Below are 21,354 nucleotides of genomic sequence, written 5' to 3'. Positions count from 1 at the left end.
TTGGATTTAAACAAGCAGCTTTTGGAAACCATGATGAGCATTTTTCACAGTTTTCTGACCTTTTATAAACAAAACGAATAATCAACTAACTGAGAAAATAATTACATGAAAATGATCATGACTTGCAGCAACATTTTTTACACATTTTTCTCCAATTCCTTTTGCTTTTTTAATGTTCTTAAATCACAGGGTACTATTATTATTAATGAATTACCTTGTTTGTGTGGTTAATTCATTCCTGTGTACATTCAACACACTAATAGAGAGTTACTGCTCAGCATGTCAGCAACTTTAAAGAAAGTTCAAAACAGCGAATAACGAATACAATGAGCAAAATGTGGGATAATTTGCTGGGGCTGCAAAAAACGGCAACAATTATTTCCACTACCAATTATTCTGCCAGTTATTCTTAATTAATCAATTGTTTGGTCTTTTAAATGTAATTAATTTCCTAGAGCACAAGGCAGTAATTTCAGATCACTTTTGCTCGACCAGCAGTCAAAAACTCAGATATTCACTTTATTCTCATTTAAGACAAAGAAAAGCAACAAATCTTCATATTAGAGAAGCTGCACCAAGTTTTTCTGTATATTTACTTAGGTCAGAAAGAGAAAATTCCAGAATAACTGGTTACCAAGTTTTAATAAAATACAGAGAAAGAAAAAAGTTGCTGTTGCAGGTTTCAGTGCTTCTCCCAACTTTAGACAATAAATTCTGCCCCCTTCCTAACAGACACTAGACTTTCCAGGTACAGACTGGAAAATGTGCTTGAAGAAGGTGAATGACTAATGCTGCATCCTTCCACAACAACTACCGTTGAGGTGCCCTTGAGCAAAGGGACTTCACCCCTGCACCGACAGAGCTGCTCAGCAGGAAACTATGTTTGTACCAGGTGTGAACGTGAAGCATTGCTGGAAAGATGCTCAGTCGACTCTTTCTCTCCCGCAACTTTCCCCCGAGTGTTGTCAAATAAAGGTTAACCACTGAGGACAGGGTGGTCTGCCTCCAGTCCCTGAACAACTCATGAGCTGTGCTATGTTCTCTTTCCTCCTCTCCTCTCTTCCCGATCTCCCCTCTCTCTTTTTCGGCAGATGGCCGCCCACCCAGACCACACTTCTGCTCAAGGCTCCTTCCTGTTAAAAGGGAGTTTTTCCTTGCCACTGGGGGACTGTTAGGTCTTGGTGAAAAGTACTGACTAGACCATGTGAGAAGTGACCTGAGATAACCTCTGTTTTTTTGGCACTATATGAATAGAACTTGACTTAACATGAAAATACCTGGGTGTACTGATGCTATAACAGACAGCAGGACAATGCACCACAGAGACATGGTTCACAGTTGTGTATGTGGGTGTCTGCTGGCAAAAAAAATGCTGTTCCCATCTCTCAAAGGGACTGTAGCTGTCTGAGTGGCTCTTTAACAATTATATTCAAATTGAGTCAAAGGAGAAAATTGGCATCTTAAAGCAATTTCAAAGGACCTTTAAATTGAGGTTCGATCATTACAGGTCTATGAATTGCATGGCAACACAAAAGCCAGAGCACCCCCTGTATCCATTTAGACTCTTGTGAAAGCTGTCATATAACTCTTAGCCTGTTAAGTGTGGATGTCTGTTCTGCATAGGGCTTCACAGAGCTGTATGTGAGCCCCCCCTCTCCCCATGTAACTGGGTCATAGGAGAATCTGTTTTTCTGCCATAACACGTCATGTTATCCAACCTTTAGGAGGAATAACACAGTGACACAAGCATGTCAGCATTGCATGTGTGGCATTCGTGCAACACGACAGGAAGGTGCATACTGTATGGCCGCTTACCCTCTTACAACAAAGAGCTTCATTGGAGTGGTTATTTCCATATCCACTCCATATGATTGGATATAATAACAGAAAGACTAGATTTGAATCTCCACCTGAAATCAATGCAAAGCCGGCAGACAGACTAGATAAACCTGCTCCACCACTGGCTTTGCCTGCGGGTGTGTACACTGTTTGCAAACAGTCTTACTTGATGCCTAGATGACAATAAGTCTACATGATGGAAAAGGTCGCCTGAGCACAGTGTCAAAATGACCTAAGAGTATTATGACAACTTCACTGTCTGGTCAGCAGATGATCTGGAAGAAGCTCTAGTCATCTCCACCAAACTCCTTTAGAAAATCTGTCAATTTAATGTTTCCTCACTCATGAGTCCTACACAATAAACGGTAGCACAACATGATATAAGAGGTTTCACAGCTGGCTGACATGTCACCATACCACTTACAACAGCGAATTTTATAGAATAAGGCTGCAGGAATGAGAAGATACTAAGAGTGCAATATTAAGTATGGAAAACTAAAGAGAATATGTAGCGACTGGAGTATGGGATCTGAGCCGAAATGCAGAGAGGCAACTACAGATTAATTAAGAGTATATTAATATGTTATGCTGTTACCGATATGCACATTTTCCGACCAGCAAAGAAGAATTTCAGCTTTTTTTGCATTAAGTGTTACATGTTGGTCTCCTCGGCGTGACAGCTGTTTGCGGTTACACAAAGTATTGCTTGGAAAAGAGGAGGATTTCCAACAACACTTGGTGTCTACTGACAAAAACTCGACGGTTAGCTAGTTTATATGACATTGGGATGACTTGTTCACTCTTGGTATGTTTGCTAAAGTGGACATTTTCCATCTAATTAAAACCACATTTGTCTGTTGCCATATTTTCTCGACGTGGACAGAAACGGTGCAACGTAAACAGAATGTATAGACTCCTTGGACATGGAGAAGTCGCTGGTTGAAACACTGAAATAGCGATGTTTATCTCTCTTAGGGCAACATTACAGAGGTTAGTTAGCTAACGTTAGCTAACTTCGTAGTAGTGCAAAATGTATATTTACCATATTATCGCCGCTGGAGTAACTGTGTCCCTACTTCTGTTAAACTTTTCTCCACAGCAGTACCACAAGCTCCGGACATAATCTCGGGATTCCAACTGGGTTTCCCGTTTCGTTGTCCTCAGGTGTAAAGTTGACCGTTGTCCGTTAACATCGTCGGCGCAACACATGCCATCACGGCTCCCACTCGCTTTCGCCGCTCCTGGAGACCGACCGACGGTGGTGGCGGCAACGGTATGCTTTGCTCCCCGGGCCAGCCCGACGCTGTAAGCCTCCTCCTAACCCCCGGGATCCAGGGGAAGCGCAGTGAGTAGTTACGCCCCGCCCACCGCAGTAACAGAGGGAGGGGCTGCGGGGAGATATCGAATACACCCACATTAATTAATTCATAACCAGAGAACGAGGAGTTCTCAGGTCCACAGAATTGAAGTAGCTGTTTTATTCAAAAGCACAATAAATATTTGAGGTATGGAAGTCAAAGTAGACCTAAAGATAAGTGGGCAACGTTGGAAAAAGAATTAGATCCTTATTCTAAGTAAAAGTACTACAACAGAATACATTCTCTCGCCACTTTATCAGGAATAGCTGTGCAATTTATATAGAGTTGAAACAATCAGCTGATTGGCTGATTGACAAGAAGTAGTTGAAAACAATTTTGCCAATGAATGAATGGTTAATGTCCATTTTCATCCACCTAATATTTGATCGCCCCAGCTTATCTAATGTGAGGATTTGCCACTTTTTCAAGCTAGTATTGTAGTAAGCTAAATATATTTAGACTTAGGCTGACAACTAGTCAGATACAGAAAGCTATGTGAAGATATCACCTTGGGCTGTGGGAAATTATCATGTTTGTTTTTCACTATTTTCTCTTTTTTTCACAATTTAGAAAAATTGTGACAACAAATTGATTGATTGACACCATGCAAACTACTACCTCAGTAATCAATATATAGTTGAATTAATACCTCTCTGACAGTGTCAAACAAAAGTGAACATAATTATGTTTCTAAAGCTAGATCTTATGGCTGAGGTGTTGTGTTGTAATGCATTAGATTTTACAGGTACCTCATTAAGTGGCCTCTGCCCATACAAGTGAATGTCCAAAAACGTAAGTTAAAGTACATAAGTATTATAGGTTAAATGTATTTCACATAGTCACCCAGATAATAAAAAAGATACAATAGGTAGACACAGGCCATATCTCAAGTGAAAGGATAGATGAATTACCCTACAAAGGTCTGGGGATTGAGTCATGAATGATTTAAAGGCACGGCGGGTCTACTCTGGCTGATGAAGAAACCAATTAGTATCGTTAGTGGCCCTGTCATATGATCTGGACCTGCTGATCGCTTATTGTCCAAGCACATATTAAGAATTCATCCTCACAACATACTGTAAGTCCTCTGGCTGACACCACCACAACCTGCCATCTTACAAAACACACCAACACACTCACAGGGGTTTCATTGCTGTCTTTATCCTCTGACATTCTATCACTTTCTTTCTTCTTATGCTCACATTGACCTGAAACCTGCTTTATGAGGCCGGTGAGTGAGTCAGCCTCCTGTTAATCATGGTGACAAGTGTGAGTCCTGACAGGTTGGACACTCTGAGGCTTGGTGATTCAGCCTGCAGGGTAGAGAACAGCACCTGGTGCTGAGGCTGCCTGCAGGGCAAGAGCTCCGTTATTGAAATTTGAATCTGATCCAGGCTGATTCAATCATATCATTTCCCTGAGTGCGCGTATGTGTATTTAGAAAGATGACTGCATAGCTTTGGGATAGATCCACAACAAATCTCTCTGCTATGATCAATCCAAATAACCTAATACACTTCCAGTCCATTTCCCCTGTGTATTGATTTATAAAATCCATGCTTATGTGTGTGAAAGAGAGGTAGCAGGCGGAGAGTTAAATGTGACATTTAATTAGGCCCAGATTGGTGCTCTCTTTGTACTTTAGCATTGATTCAGTTCAGAGAGGGCACTGGCTGTGGGTTCACAGAAAACAACTTTAGCCTTATGTAAATGCCATTAAGAGCTGATCTCTAATGGATATTGCAGCAGTGCATGACACTTGTGAAGCTGTAGAACTGGAAAACAGCAACAGACAAGCATTGTAAGGCTGCTGGCTTTGATTCACTGCAAGAAAATCAAACTATTCTGTCAGACTAGAGCTCTCACACACACACACACACTCTCTGATGTGCACGCAACTGCGATTCTTCATCTAAATGTCACCACATTTGACTTTCAATGAGTGCAATAGAGTTCAAAATCCAATTTTCCAGTAAAAAGTGAGATGCAGCACAGAATTTTTGATCTGCCTGTATAAATATCAGAATTCATGGTAATAGGATGATGTAAAAATTCATGTGTGCGTCAAGCAATCAGGCATTGGCGTGTAAACATAAAATTTACGCTGTTAATCACAAGATACCATTGTTCCCTTTCCTCACCAGCAATGTTTGTGTTCTTTACGGACTTCCTGTCCCACTTCCTGTCTCCATCTCAGCTGTGACATCAGTCTGACCTCCTTAACACCAGAGACTTCCGGAATACTGATACTGGTCCGGAGCCTTTAGGTGGGGCTCTGGATTGTTTAGGTGAGGGCAAGGATCAGGACTTTCTGGTGAGGCTCCAGAATGTTTGGAACATTATGGAAAGATTCCAAAATGTTCTGATGAAGAGTGTCAGAACATTCCAGTGGGATTGTGGGATGTGTAGGAGGCAAACTGATACATTCTGTAGGGATTCCAGAATGTTTAGGTTGGGGCTGGGTCAGAGTTCCAGTGGGATTATAGAATGTGTAAGGGAGATCAGATACATTCTCCTAGGGTTCTAGAGTGTTCACTTGTGGAGGGTCAGAATGTTCTGTTGGGGTACCGTGCAGTATATATATATATATATATATATACTGCACAGTCTTATTTCTGAGTCTCTGAGTGTTCTGTCAGACTTATTGTCATTTGATTAATTTCAGTGTTAATGGTTGTTACTTCCATGCCAGTAAAACCGACGTCAATGCTAATATTAGTTCCCATACTTCAGTGTTGGTATAACTGACATCATTGAATATGTGTGTGAGAAAACAAGTGACAGACAGAGACAGATAGCGAGACAAGAGACTGAGAGCTAATTGACAAGCAGCTGTGTTACTCCGGCCCTGTTATTGCTGTGTTTCTGAGTCAGACAGGAAGAGAAACTCTCCAGAGCAGACTGTTCAGATTTCTCTCTGAGAGAAGAAACATCTCTTCGCTTCCTCATGTCTTTTGTTCCTTGTAAGATCATAGCACTATTCTGACAGTAGTCTGAGTCTGACAGACAGACAGAGACACACACCCACACACATTTTATGGATATAATACCGACCGTCAAATCAACTTATGTTTTGGAGATTAGATTAAAACTAGAAAGGATCATGTTTAATTAATCTTGCACTCATTTTTCCCCATTACATAGACAAGTAATATATACTGTATGTGTGAGTGGGAAATGATAACATATAATTTTCAGGTTCCAGGAAAAGGATGTCATGTGGAGAGAATTACATTAAAATCCTGAATATTTTAATTTTATGACTCCCATCTAATGTCTTCTTGATATCACTGTCACAGAGATGCTCTAATGTGTTTATCATTTTGTGTTCAGTGACTACTGTTGTCATTTGGGAATATGTCTACATCCAGATGAGCACAGAGGCAAAAAAGCTGAGACCCACTGCTGTGTTCATCTGTTGGCACAAATATTCTTTTCTCCCTTGTGCCAGGCAGGGCAAAGTCAAATCAACATCAGTTCAGTCAGAATCAATTGAACAGGGAGAATGCTTGCACATAGACATGCACATCCTTTGGGCTCAGTAATTGGAGCGATGAAGTTATGGTGTATTTTTGGATTACGTAACCCCACACAGAAGCCCTATCCAAAAAAACATCCCTTCTTTCTTTCATCCCCTCTTCATCTTTCTGTGCTTGTGTGTAACCTGTCCTCAAATCACACCCTCTTCCTTATTAAATCTGTCAACCTCCCTTTCACTTTTTTTTTTTATTATTATGAGTCGATGCTTTCGTGCCAGCAATTACATTTTCTTTCATGATGTGTCTCCCTCTCAAATGATAATTTCCTTGCCTGTCTCTTTCACCTCATAGCTTTTTATCTCTCCCACAATTTTCCCTTCCTGTCTCTCACTTACCTCTGTACCCCTGTAACTTAGCATCTCATATTCAGTGAGCCTTTCAAACTCTGCAGCCTTTCTTCAGTCAAACCAACTTCATGATCTATGTAACCCTGAAAAACTAAAATGTATATAATCCCTCTGGATCTCATTGCCAAAAAAGATGGATTTGTCAGTAAGGCTAGTTTTAGCTACATTAATGTTCTTTCCACTTTGTGCTGTTGATGCTGATAAGCCCATTAGGCTCAGCAGTGGACAAGTAATGATCCCTATTGCACGCAAACACAAACAATAAGAAGCAACAGAGAGGGGTTAGAGAGCATGAGGGAGGCTGCTGCTGTGGCTACCGGTTGGCAATGGGGACAGTGACTAATCACTCTGAGCATTCACATATATCACCAGGCAGAGGTTATCAACAGAGAAGACTCAGTCTGACGTGGTTTTATCACACACACTGCAGCAGCAGGGTTGGCTATGATAGTAAGTCCCTATTACCACTATAAATATGAACTAACCAGCAGACTCTGTAAACTAATATGTGTGTTGTAACCTGTTTTAATTTTGTGATGCGCAAATTGAACTTAAGAGGAGTTGGTGTGACCAGCTCCAAGCTCTCTCTCCCCAACATATTACCAGCAGAGGCTTCACTCCTCCTCCTCATGCTTCCCGAGTTCTTTTCAGCCTCTATAATAGCATTTCTTCAGGGAGGGCTAAGGTTCCCTGCTTTCCAGCCGTGCCTTTTGTCCCAGCCTAGCAGGGGATCTAAATCAATGGGGCACTTGAATGGGCTGGCTGAGAATGGGAAAAGGTTTGGCGGTTTTTATGGTGCTCTGGCGGTAAATTTAAGATGACTGGAGATGAAGCTCTGCAGCAGATAGATGCAGTACTGTCAAGGTTAATAACATGGACACAATTTCACAAACACTGATGCAGTTTTATTGCAAACAGCTGTGCAAATGGCAGTGATGATACTATTAAAGTGCCAGTCTGAATAGGCAGAATAGAGACAGGGGTTTTGGTAGCCTGGAGGTGAAAGGACCTAAGTTATAAATCCCCCAAACCAAGCGGGAAAATATGGGTGAGGAATGTGCCAGTTTTTTATCCTGTCCCCTAAAGACACTGGACTCTACCTGCAGTATATAGAAAAACCATGTGATTATGTCAAAACGTGTCAAAACAGTGCTTACTACATTAATAGATACATCAGATATTATGGATTAGGCTACAAATAAGGACACAGAGGTCATTTCATTTGTTTTTTGTTTTGTGTGTGTGTGAAATTTTGGGACTTGAGCAACACGGGGCCAGTTTACATTTAGCAAATAATAGTGGATATTTTACAGGCTGATTCCAGCGTTTTTTAGCCCCAATAAACACTTTGGGGAACATAAAAATGTTTTGAACCTTTTATGTGTTACTTTTTTAAAATTTGACATATCCTTTATTTCCTCCACCATGTCTGCATATAGTGCCTACTCTTGTAATCCTGAAATAATATGAAGCAATTTTGAAGAGTCTGAGGGGCAGACCCTGACCACAGTACTTTTAAAACCCTGGCTGCTGCCCTGGTTAGATCCCTGCTTTTGGTCTCAAACAAACAGCATTTTCAGGGTTTATTGATTCTACAAGCTCGCTGCGGTGCTGCACAGCCAATCTATAGGTACCTGCTATTTCATCAGCAACCTGCTTTCATTCACAAGCAGCCTCTGGTTGTTTCTTTGTCACTTTGTTCTCACCGCCAGCGCTCGAAGGCCCTCAGATTGCATTTGCTTACAAACACCTCACACTAATGAGCGTACCAATCTCAAATCTTTTGTCTCCCTTACAAGTTTACACCAATAGTTTGGCCTTTAAAAAGTCAGGAAATCATTAAATAAAAAACAATAAAAAAAAGACACACATCTAAATCTCTAATAGGATGGGTGCTGGATCAAAAAACATAAAGCTGTAGTTTAAAACAGATCCACACACTCACTAACTCCTGTTCAAACACAAGTCTCTCAGACTAAATGTCTGATAAACACTGAAGCAGAGAGGAGCAGTAAAACTCAATATTTGAGAGGCTGAAACCAGTCATTTCTGGCATTTTTGTTACAAAAAACAATTGACATGATTAATCTCTCAAAATCGTTGTTAATTTTCTGCCAACGAACTAATCAGTTAATTACTAATCATCTGAGTCATTTATCAAACAAAACTACCAAATATTCTCTGGTTCCAGCCTCTCAAATGTGAGAATTTGCTGCTCTTCTCTGCTTTATATCTTTGCAGATTGGATATTTTGGATTCTTTTAACCAGTGGTCAGACCTTAGCCTTTGAGATATAGTAATGAATATTTTCTTTTTCATAATATTTCGACATTTCATGAACTTAACAGCGAGCAGATTACTTAGTTGTCGTAGCCTTGAGTGCTTCAAGTGAAGCATGAAAATGATTAACTATCTCCACACTTAGATGACCTGTCCTTTAAAGGAATTTGCTAAAATTGTACTAATATTAAATATATGATCCTGTAATTGGATGTGGGGTAAACCTGGTACACGAGGTCTGTTGAAATATATGTGTGCTGAAGATTTTTGGTTTCTCATTGATTACTGCTGCATGTTTTTATTTAAGGCTTTTGTGATATTCTCCTGATCCACTGATGTACTGCACTGTGAGCCGATCTCAACTATCAGAATGCGTGAATGCCTTCATAAAGGACAGTGCCGCCTCTCTCAGAGGCCGTTTGAAATAAATATCTAAGGGGTCACACTTTCAAAGCATGTGGGGGAGGAGTGGTGGGGCACCAGCCACACTTTCATGTGTCATCTCGCTACACGCCCACGTCACGACCCACCCTGCACCACCAGCTTGTGACATTTCAGCCCCTTTGTCTTCCTCTGAGTGGTTTGGTTCTTTTTCTAAAATATTTTCTGTAGAATAAATGACAACTGCTGTGATATGTGGGTGTAGAGAGAAAGAGAATTAAAGGAACTGAAAGACACCGAGGTGTGACATTAAAGTGAGAGGTCAGAGAGAGATAAAAGGAGACGTGTCAATCACCTTTACTCATCTGTCAAGGTATCATATGATTCAACAGACAAAACACGAACATTCATATACTGTGTGACAGCTCATGACTAAAATTCTCTTTGTGCTCAAACAACCAGTCAGTGAACAGATAATATATTTTGGGAGAGAGATGAGGATAAAAATACCACTCTTAAACCTGTTTGGTAAAAATTAACCCACTGCCATTAGCTTAGCATAATAAATGGACAGAAGAGGGAAACAGCTAGCAAGCTAGCAAGATGTAAGTGTTAATTAATGAGCTTTTTGAGGTTCTGATTAGCAAGAACTGGGCCAGCTGTTTCCTCCTGTCTTTATGCTAAGCTAAGTTAGCCATCTCTTAGCTGTAGTTTCTGGGTATCAGTGATCTAATTGATAGGATAACAGCTGTCTTATCTGTACATGCAGTAAGAAGCTACAGCCAGTTAGCTTAGTTACAGCTATCCTAACCTGCAAGTAACAATGTTTTTAGAGTTTGAATTGTGTACAGATTAAACAAACAAGAAACAACATGTTAATTAAGTAACCTTAGGTAACTATATGTTCTCTTACCCTTGGACAGAGCCAGACTAGCTGTTTCCCCCCTGTTTCCAGTCTTTATGCCAAGCTAAGCTAACCAGCTGCTGAAAACTAAAAAAGAAAAGACCCCTCAGAATAAACTGATACAATTCAACTGCACCACAAACTACAGCCTCCAAAGTGACAATAACTAAAATGGCAACCGAGTGTTCATAAAGTCAAGAAAGTGTGAAATAACAAAGAGCAGAAAGATTTCTCTTTCTGCTGACGTTACAGAGAAAACAGATGACAACAGAGAAAAGACTAAGCTTCTGTTTATGGCACAAAGCCTGTTTTCCCCTTTAGAGCAGGAAGCCAGAGGCTTCAGACGCAGACAAGGTTATATGTTAATAAGGCAGAGCGCGCACACACAGACACACAGAAATATACACTGCTTTGTTTAACTTTGATTTAACCAGACAAGTCAAGTATGAATAAATCCTATCATATCTGGTGTAATGGTATTCACACACATGGAAAGAAAATACTTTTTTTTTTGTGCCTCCCAATTGTAAAAACATACACACACACACACACACAGTTGAGACTGCCACAGATGTACTTAATAATGGCTTGAGTGGCTCACAGCAACAGGTGGAAACACACTTAGACTCACAGGGAATCAATACTTTTTATTGCGATAACAACTAAGCACTTTGCAGATAAGGATATTGTATATGATAGATCAACTTGAAATATAACGCACTGTAAGAGACCATGATGTTAAAACCAGTTACACAGCAAGAACATTAAAATGCTGCTTACTACTTACTGCGTAATATTACTCAATATTCAAATTGTGGTATTGCTACTTTTCCTTGGGTAAAAGTTCTCAATATTTTTTCCACCACTGGAGGACAAATACGAAAGCCTCAGATCTCGAGAATGAGAATGAATTCCTTCTGGAAAATGGATGACATTTTTGCCATTCTTCGCTGCTGCCTCCTGCATGTAACAGCTGACACTAAATGGTCACCAGTGCAGAAGTGGCTGCTAGCATCATCTCTTGTTGCCATGGCGACAAATTGAGCAGTGCATCTGTGACAAATATGATGACATTTGTGTATGTGTGTGTGTGTGCAGAATTAGAGGCTGAAGTCTGTGGATGTAGTTTGAACAAATTTACCTGGCCATCAGTCAGTGAAGGTCATTATCTTCATGAGGGAAATTATGTACACGCAGAGATGCACACGTAGCCCTGCTCTAATCAGTGTGTGACGGACGCCTGTGGTTAATGAGGTCGTGCTCAGGTTGTGTACGTCTGCTGTCTGTCTCCTCAGGATATTAGTGAAGGACATGCAGTGTTTACTACTACATGCTACTTGTTATTACTAAAGTGATTAGACAATGAATTGGTTAAAAGAAAAATTCTGAAGTCTTTTAAAATCACACATTTGCTGATTCCTGCTTCTAAAATTTGAGATTTTGCCACTTTTTTCTATTTTAAAGTGCTGTAAATGAAATATCCTTAGATTTTGGATTGTTCTTGGCTGCCACACTGCTCTGACCTGATGATGGCTCTAGAGGAAAAACTCCTCATCATCAGGGGAACATGAATGTCTGAACCATATTCCAGCCCTAAACCAAAGATTGTGGAAAAACTGAAAAGCTGCTTGAACGCTCATACACATTTTCAGAATTATCTTTACATTTATCCTCACTGACACATTAAAAGTCTCTTCACCTTCCCTCGAGACACAGTTTATTTAGTTAATTAATTCACTTCCTGAGCTTGTCCTGAACAAACTGCAGGCCGCTGGTGATTCGACACAGCAAGTCGTCCCTGGTGCAACAAGCCCTCTCAGTAATGTATATCATGAGAGCAGATAGTGAGTAATGATGTGAGTAATGTTCAGCTGCAGCAGCAATTTTTTCTTTTTTTTGTTCAGGACATGTCAGACACCCTGAAAGCACTCTGCAAGTACATCTGGAAGTAATTATGGTGGCAGGAAAATATGAGTAATGATGGGACTGCACTTAACCAGTGGTGGCGAATAATGAATCAGGACCAACCATGAAATTTCTCATTTTCTACCAAACAGACAAGATGCTTGTTTTGTTATGTAGTGACATATTGTCAGTGCGGCCCGTTGACCTTTATCTCATTAAAGTGAATATTATCATTAAACCACTATGTCTGGCATTTTAATGTCATTACAGTATATTTAAAATCATTTAGATGGTTTGTTTTATTTTTAAAAATATTGAAAATGACATTGAAAATTGGTGCAGTAGGTGTGCTCGCCTCAGTTCACATTAATGGCTACATGACCAGAGTGGGTAAAAATAAGTTGGTAGGAGCCCAAGAGGTCAGCAGCATGGTATTTAAACAGACTTATATCACAAAATAAATAATAATGACAATCCTGTGAATATTCTCATTCATCCAGGTCATAGTTATCTCAAGGAAATTTCAGTCGAACGCAACAATGACTAAGTCCAGTTGCGTTCGATTGAAATTTCCTTGAGATAATAATGACAATATATTTATGTGAGCGGAGAAAGCAATGAAGAGCTGCAGGAATTGCATCTTTTGTAAGAATTTCAACTTTGGGAAGTAGTAAAATCCACATGTAGAGACTTTAATTATAAAGAATGAATGGTTCTTTAGTGCTTGGCTTACATTCATGCTGATTTGAGATCTTACCTAATGTTACAGATGCAAAATTGGAAGGAGATTTGTATTTGTAGCATGTTATAAATCCTGATTCAGATTTTGACAGAGGTAAATTTCATATACCTCGGTCACAGTAAATCTAAGTTTATATTGCACTACACATGTACATTGTTAGAGAGGATGTTAGCGGAAAAGTCAATTGGCAAACTATTTATGGACGTGGAGGAGTCAGATGTCAGTGTCTGTTTTCAGCAAATCCAGCAAATTAAAATAACTGACAAACGAGAGTAACTCATTGCACTGATGCAGAAATCATATAACAAGCCACATGAACAGTCATGCAAGGCTGCACTTAGGGCACAGCAGCACAACACAACACTACAACAACAACACTAACTGAGTGACAGTCTGGCCAGAATTTCAGGACAATCCACATGTGGGTTGTTGAGACTTCAGTCTGGATTAAAGTGGTGGATGGACCAACAAACCAGCATCTTGAGCCAATTCACTGTTTCATCGGTTTGCAATGTTGCCACAATAGACGACAAATTCATCTCACTTTATATATCATCATAGCCACTACTCCTGTTTTCATCCTATCCTGGAGTAACCTCTCTTAGTAGTGAGAAGCTGCAATTGTCCTCGCACTGCATGTTGGGATAAAAGTACAAGAACACACACACACAGCTAACCCGTGAGCTGTATTAGCAAGAAAATTGTGTTGTTGACACATTACACTGTGGCGTCCTCTGAGATACTACCTCTGTTACAGGATAAACACATGCAGCTTAATGGGGGAGGTTTCTGAGACACAGTGATGGTTAAACAGATGACAGCAACCACAGTTAATAGTTTCAGGGCATCTACATTTCTGAGGCTGTGAAAACACCATCCAAGGCTGATCAGACTTGTTGCAGCACTTTTCTGCAGAGCTGAGACCGTTGAGGAGGGTAAAAACACAATGCAAAAAAAAGCAAAGCCCTGCTGCTTCTTCTTCCTTATACTATTTCCTTGTTTGTGGACTGACTAAGGCTGTTGGCTTAACAGGAAGAGCCCCATTATAGTGGAAGGGTTACATAACATTATTTTTTTTAACAGCATTTTGTTGTGCATATACTGGCAGACTGAGGCACATAATGCATGCACACACAAAACCGTGCAGTGTCAGCACAATAAGGGCAGCCCCAAAGCACAGGGCCCATCTAGGGATTGGTGCAAGGATGGCTCTCTCTTAGACACAGACTAGAATGACAGAGCAGTTAGATGGAAGTGGCTGAGACTGTGATGGACAGAAAAAGACAGGAGTAACAACAACATGACCTCCTGCTCGAGCACTGAGAAGCAGAGCAGAGAGAGACTTCAGGGAGGTTTTTCTAAGACCGAGCGAGAAAGAAAGAGAAAATGAAAACAAATTTAAGAAGAGTGCGTGATCTATGGCTTGCTATATACATTCCTCTGATGTTACTCAAGCAGCAAAGGCCAATCACATGTTTCTCACTGGCACTTACAGAGAAGACATGGTAAAACTTGCCTGACTCAACCTTTAACTGTTAAAAATCAACTTCCTCGCTGGTCACAAAACCAATACCTGCCATAAGGAAAACTATATAGGATCAGACGTTTTCTTTATTGTTCTGCCCTAAGCTCTGTTATCTCAGCTGCACAGAGAATGCCAAGCCTTGGATACCTTCCCTAGAAAGCTATCAACATTTACAATCTTGGCTTCTAACCGAGCAAATCTCAACGATAAATTAACTCCTCATGTGACCCGGATAAATGCCGGGTTCATGAGGGCAATAACGCACAGCTGATTACATGTGACTCTCTGCATCTGACTTCATTTCTTTTTCATTCATGCAGAAGGGATAAACAGCAAAAGACGTGACTCCCTTATCTATCACACCGACCAGAAAAGAAAACTAACAAACCGGAGAGACAGATTTAAGAGTCGTAATAAGTGCAAACGCTACCTCTGTCACATAGATGAGTGGAATAGCGCTGTAGTTCTTCCTCATGCCTCCTCTTCCTCACAGCCTGGGGTCAAAGTGCATGCCACAGCAGCTTCAGAGGACCCCTGCACATCAGAGAGCTCTGTCTGCCTCTTTGAAGTTTCAGGACTACCCTCTAAGGGAGGAGGAGTGTGTGTGAGTGTGAGTGTGTGAGTGTGTGTGCAACTCTCTTATTGTGAAATCTTTTGCTTCCTGTGTGAGCAGCTATCAGGCACCTCCACACACTCAAATCCCAACCGGCGCTGCACCGCCTCGTCCCTCTGGGGTGCGTTCCTAAGCTCTCCTGTTCAGCACCACTCTCACACACTTCTGCCCCCAGCTGGAGAAAGACCACCTTAAAAGGCATGAAGCAGCCCGTGCAGGAACTGATCCCTATCAGCCACCCTGTGCTGGCCTGGGCACACTTCACACACACACACACACACACACACACACACACACACACACACACACACACACACACACACACACACAGGGCAACAGCAACCTCTGCTGCCAATCAGGAGGGAGCAGGCACAAGATGGAGAGATGGGAACAGGACTAAGGAGTGGGGAGGGGGGTGGGGGTTTAAAGGAATGAATAAGTGTGGGAATGTTGAGTTTGTGCAGGAGTCTCTCCCTGAGGGGTGAATGCTCTCTACAGGATGGACACTCTGACAGCACTTCTAATCTGCAGAGCCAGATAACAGCCTGTGGTTGTGTATGTGTGTGTGTGTGTGTGTGTTTATGTGACTGAGGCTGGACTCTGCACCCACTCCCACTCACGCTCAAATGCATTCTTTAGGAGTGGGAGCAGGGTCAGTGTTTCTTTTTGTCAACCGGCCAACTAAAAGGATAATAAACAGGCGTTTTTAAAAAAAATCTTTTTATCTTTATTTACAATTCCAATGAAGAGTCTTAGACTAACAAAACATTTATATTTATTTATATAAATGTGTGTCTGCGTAGCCAGAGTCTGATATATCTTATTCTTCTATGCTCCATCGAAACAACTAAAAACAATCACTGGGTGATGTGTTTCTTTATTACCATGAATACACACTGTTGTTTATATTGACTAATTAATCCGCAACTGAAAATTGTCCCCAGAAATTCCACTTTACACTCGTCATTTGCTACAGGAGACACAGCAGACAAGTCTCATTGCAGGAAAAGGCACAGGTGTTACTAATAACATTAATTACTGGAGCTGGAACACTGACATGAAATCTAACTACAATTAACATCATTAGCCACACCTGCGCTTTTCCTGCTGGGACTATTTCCTAATACACTAATACACAATCGCCTCAGGTATTTGTGCAGCATTTTTCTTTTTGGATTATACCAAAAAAGAAACATTGTCAAACAGAATAAAACAGAAAAATCCAACGATAGAGGCTTCAAAGCACCAACACAGAGACAGACAGGTGTGCTACGGTGCAGAAACATTACAGTATGTTGCACCACAGATGAAGGAAAACTCTAAAACATCTTGTGAACTGTAATTTCAGCTCGACTTTTCCCTCAAATTTTAGCTCCGGGTTTCTCCCTCTTGTGCGCACACATAGGAAGTGAACAGAACTGGGACATTGATATTTTTACAGCAAAAACACTCAGAGCAGAGGCCTAAAAAAAAAAAATAAATAAATAAAAGATCCCCTTAAGCACTGACTCTGACCCATTAAGCGCTGCGAACGTTTTGCAGAATTACAGAGCATAAAACGAGAGTCTGGAAATACTCATCAAGGATCTGAGGCCGCTCCTCTAGGAGTCAAATCTACGCTTGGAGAGGAAGTCGGGCATGAATGATGCAAGAGGAGAGGCCGGGGAGGGAGAGAAAGTCAAAAGACAGTGATGTTAAAGAGAAGAGATGGAGAATCGAAGAAGAGGAGGAGGAGGAGGAGGAGGAGGAGGAGGTGATGGACTATGAATACAGTTAAGGGATATGACAGTTGGCAGGAGGGAGGATGAAGAGGAAAGAGGACCAGACGACGAGTGTGTCTCATCAAGACCCTCTCCGGTCTCTCTCTGGTGCCCAGCTGGCATCACTACCAGCCGCCACATCAGCATACTGCTGCATCAGCAATTATAAAGGGCAGGGAGGGGGAAGATTATCTGCTCCATTTGCAGAAGATGAATCAGACAATAGCTATCAGCTAATGTGAGATACAGCCACAAACAAACCTTGCACTGAGCACAACATGTAAAATTCAGGTTAGAGAGCACATTAGATGCCACTCAGGCTCACTGTCATCTGTCAAAGCACTTCCAGCTCATTGATCCTAATTAATTTCCTCTCTCCGAGCAAAGTCTCCTCTGATTTCTAAATAAAGACTAGAGAGGATTCTTCTGAAAAGCTGACTCAAGAGGATGCCACAAGCCTTTCCACTCTCTCTCACTGATCCTGCCCTGATATAGCCGAGGTGTCGAATCTGCCTCTAAATCAAAAAAGACACAACGCCCCCTCTTGGACATTAAACACCACTACACAGATGGTGTGTGTGGAAGCTTACATTGAGGTGACTTTCCTCTCTTTCTACTTCCTCTTCGTCTTCTTCCTCCAAACTGTCCCCCCGAGGAAAAATAGATGAAACAGTGAGTCTCCTCATTTAACAGCTCCAGATCCCTGAAACTAGAGAAACAATGTGTTAACCACCAAGTATTATCAGCAAAATGTTCATAAAGTATCAGAGTGAAGTACTGACTTTGCAGAAAACTGGCCTCTGTGATTGACATATGATACTATGTGACATTAAAACTGATGCTTCAGTGTGTATGTGGCATTTTACTGTTTCATCCACAGTTTGGTAGTTCAGTAAAATCTGGTGGTTCAAAAATTAAAAACTGTTGGAAACCACTGGTTTTCTTTTTTAATAATACATTTTAATTTATGTGTGTATCATATGTTATTTATATAAAATCTTCATTTGTAAAGTAACTAGTTATTAAACTATGGCTGTCAAATGAATGGAGTAAAAGGCACAATAGTGTTAATCAAAGATGTAGTGGAACAGAAATACAAAGTAGCACAAAGTGTATAAATGTATACCTTCATGTAGAGGTGGAATGAGTATTCAGATCTTTGACTCAAGTAGAAGTTGCTATAACATGGGGTAGAAAAGTCCATGCATTCAAAATTTAACTTGAGTTAAAACAGAAAAGTATCAGCATCAAAACATATTTACCAGAAGTAAAAATACTCATTACAGAATGATGTGTTTCAGAATAATATTGTTGTATTATCGTTGTATTATCAGTGAATAAAGGGGGGCTCATTCCCTGGCTTTTCCCTGGCTCTGATAAGTGAAAACAGCCTTTATATAGCAGACTCTAGCTGTAAACTGGTGCTCTGAGTGTTCAACTTCTAAACACAAGATGTCTCCTGCTTCACTCAAAGGTTCATGTGCACCAAAGGTTTAAAGTTTTCACATCACACTTGTGTAAGTTGCCTTCTGGGCCACAACTGGCTTCAAAACTAGTAGCGATGTGGCAAAATCTTTCTGCTACAATCAAGTAAAGCAAATGACGCAGTAAATGAACGTCAGAACAGATTTCTAGTGTCAAAGTCTGCACATAAAATTATCAAATATCTACCTTAAATACTGAAGTAGTAAAGTCCACAAACCTCTTACTCTGCAGTCCAACATGGGAGTTCTGGTCCTGGCTTCACAGACACTGAGTCACCATGAGTGTGTGTGTACTGTGTGTCCGGTCACTTTCACACACTCATCGCCCGTCAGCTCTGGAAAATCTCCACACACCTCAGTGTGAAATGCTGCACGTTGCAACTTCCCCTCAGCTCAGCATAATCCTGCAGTGATTAACATGCAGCATAAGCTCACTGTGATACAAACCACTGCAGCTCAGTCTCTGCTGCACTACACTGATATAGTACTGAACTACACAATGCAGTGTCTTTAAATGATACAGGAGAATATCAGACATGTTTCCCCAAAATTCGACCTGACATCAACACATCCTCTCTAGACTTTAAAACGGAGCATGAGACTGGAATGACTGACTCACCAGTATAAATGAGGTTGTTTCAGTTTGGCAGCAGACACACAAGTGTCAGATACGGCAGCTGAATCCACCATGACTCAACTCTCTACCTGTGAGGAAACTGCTGATGTCCAAAAAAACGCTTCATGTAAGAACTACCACCCCCATCATAAACGTCTGTGTAGAGATTTTATTCAGGACATGTTTGATACAGCGGCAGGGAACCATAATTTACAGAGTGGAAAAATGAAATGTGCAGTCGAGGTTTTCATTGAGTTCCAGCTTTGGGTGGAACCCACTCGTGGATCTTCTGGCGGGTGGTGGGATAGGGCACGTACTGCTGGGGGCTGCCGCTCACGTTGAACTGGTGGATCTCAGCCAGGAACTTCTTGGGCTCTGGTGGGTGTGTGGTCGGGGGGTCGTCTGTCATACAGTGCAGCCAGCGATGCCTGAAGAACGGACGTGAAGAGAGAACAGAGGCGTTTCAGTGACTTTCCATGGATCAACATCATCGAAATATTTTTTGACTTTGCGGTGGAGCTCATCAGTGTGTGTCCACTACAAGAAAACTGTTTATTTTACGCATTTAAGGCTGGTGGAGTTGATGTTTTTTGTTTAGAAATATGTTTTTATATGCAGTATATCTACAAGAGAGCTGAAATAATTTAGATTTTCAAATACTGAATAGAGGCTAACACCAAGTAATATATTAAATATGTTTGGGATGAATGGCAAAGTAAATACAGACCACATTTTAACCTCCAGAAAAAAACTTAAAACTAATGACATGATAACTGATACTTCTATATACAATTACCATTCAGCAGGCACCATGCTGCCGTCCACCTCCCACAAGGTTTTCTTTCCGTTCATCTCTGTGGTGTAGATCACCCAGCGGTGACGTCCTAAGACAAAAACAAACATCTCTTATGTATCTTCAACAGATCTGGTGTAAACCAGTGATGACACAGTACCTGAATCCAAACATGTCGTGCAAAGTCAACCTGAAAACAACCATCTAAAAAGTATTTTAAGTGTAAATTTCCTAAAAATCTCTACCCACCAAAGAAGTAGTGCTTCTTGTCCTCATAGTATTTGTTCCCATATTTATCCACACCGATCAGGGTTCCTGTCTTCACATCATTCACCCTGCCAACAAAAAGGGTGATAATGACGTTAAATGCCCCCCTACACAGTCAGCGAAGCAAAACTGTTGCCTCAAGCTAATAAAATCTGAACTGTTGCATAAACAAACACTGCTTGGTGAATCACCTGTAAGCCGAATCTATCCATGGATCCTGAAGTTTATTTAATTGCTCTTCAGTCATGATCTTTAGTAGTTATAGTTACAGTTAGAGCACTGTCTTTAAGGTCAGAATATTTTGACTGGAGTTTGGCTTAAAATTCCATTCATTTAAAGCAAAGGGTTAAAGCAAAGTGTACAGATATCAAATATTCCACATTATCATACAGCTGTTTTATAGGTTTAAATCAGACTGTATATATGGAGTAAAGCACATTTTATGATTGCTGGTTGGATTAGCTGTCAACATGCTAACTTAGCTCTGCGGATAAAACCCATGTCGCGCTTCTATTTTCTGTCTTATCGAACTTTTCACAGCCTTCGTCGGTGGTTTAACAAAGTCATCAAACATATTTTATCAAACTGACCTGAATAACTGGAGGAAAAAACCCCGGACTCCACCGTGACCTCCTATCTGCCCCAAAGCCCTTCGGACAAGGTTTACATACTCCGCCATCTTTTGACGGAAGAGTTACGGAGACGGACTGTGCTGCATTATAAACAGGTCCGGTGATACCAGAGAAGGTTACGTTTAGTTCCACTTATAAAAACAATTGTGCACCGTAACTCTACTACAAATCACTAAATTATAAACATTTGACTGAACATTTAATGGGACTTTGTCATGATTAAGTGTATGTTTTGCCATAATGAATGCATTTGATGTTTTAATCTATTAATGAATTATGTTTGTATGTTTTATTACCTGTATAAATAAACTATATTCATACACACGTTTACCCAACACAGATTAAGGCCATTTGTTTGTTCTGCATTAT

At 40.8% G+C, this 21,354-nt stretch overlaps 2 protein-coding genes across 3 annotated transcripts in view; both read right to left on the bottom strand.

Annotated features, from left to right (window-relative positions):
- tmcc3 (transmembrane and coiled-coil domain family 3) overlaps positions 1 to 15,614 on the bottom strand; it is a 40,257-nt gene extending 24,643 nt beyond the window's left edge. Inside the window, exon 1 of one of the 2 annotated variants that reach the window (XM_051077679.1) lies at positions 15,251 to 15,614. In XM_051077679.1, coding sequence (XP_050933636.1) covers positions 15,251 to 15,295 — 45 coding nt within the window. In that variant the 5' untranslated portion in view covers positions 15,296 to 15,614. Of the gene's footprint in view, positions 1 to 2,881; positions 3,199 to 15,250 lie in introns of those variants that run through there. The other variant, XM_018697294.2, reaches the window with a different exon arrangement.
- A 3,833-nt stretch (positions 15,615 to 19,447) lies between these two features.
- On the bottom strand, positions 19,448 to 21,082 carry ndufa12 (NADH:ubiquinone oxidoreductase subunit A12). Its single transcript, XM_018697251.2, has 4 exons — positions 20,944 to 21,082; positions 20,336 to 20,421; positions 20,090 to 20,177; positions 19,448 to 19,721 (listed from the first exon to the last, which is right to left on the bottom strand). Exons 1-4 carry the CDS (start codon positions 21,030 to 21,032, stop codon positions 19,541 to 19,543), a joined length of 444 nt encoding a protein of 147 aa, XP_018552767.1. The 5' UTR covers positions 21,033 to 21,082; the 3' UTR covers positions 19,448 to 19,540.
- Between the last annotated feature and the right edge of the window lie 272 nt (positions 21,083 to 21,354).

This window comes from Lates calcarifer, linkage group LG18 (assembly GCF_001640805.2).
Source record: "Lates calcarifer isolate ASB-BC8 linkage group LG18, TLL_Latcal_v3, whole genome shotgun sequence".
Taxonomy (NCBI): domain Eukaryota; kingdom Metazoa; phylum Chordata; class Actinopteri; family Centropomidae; genus Lates; species Lates calcarifer.
The sequence above is the reverse complement of the archived record's forward strand: the minus strand, read 5'-3'. Positions and strand labels throughout refer to the sequence as shown.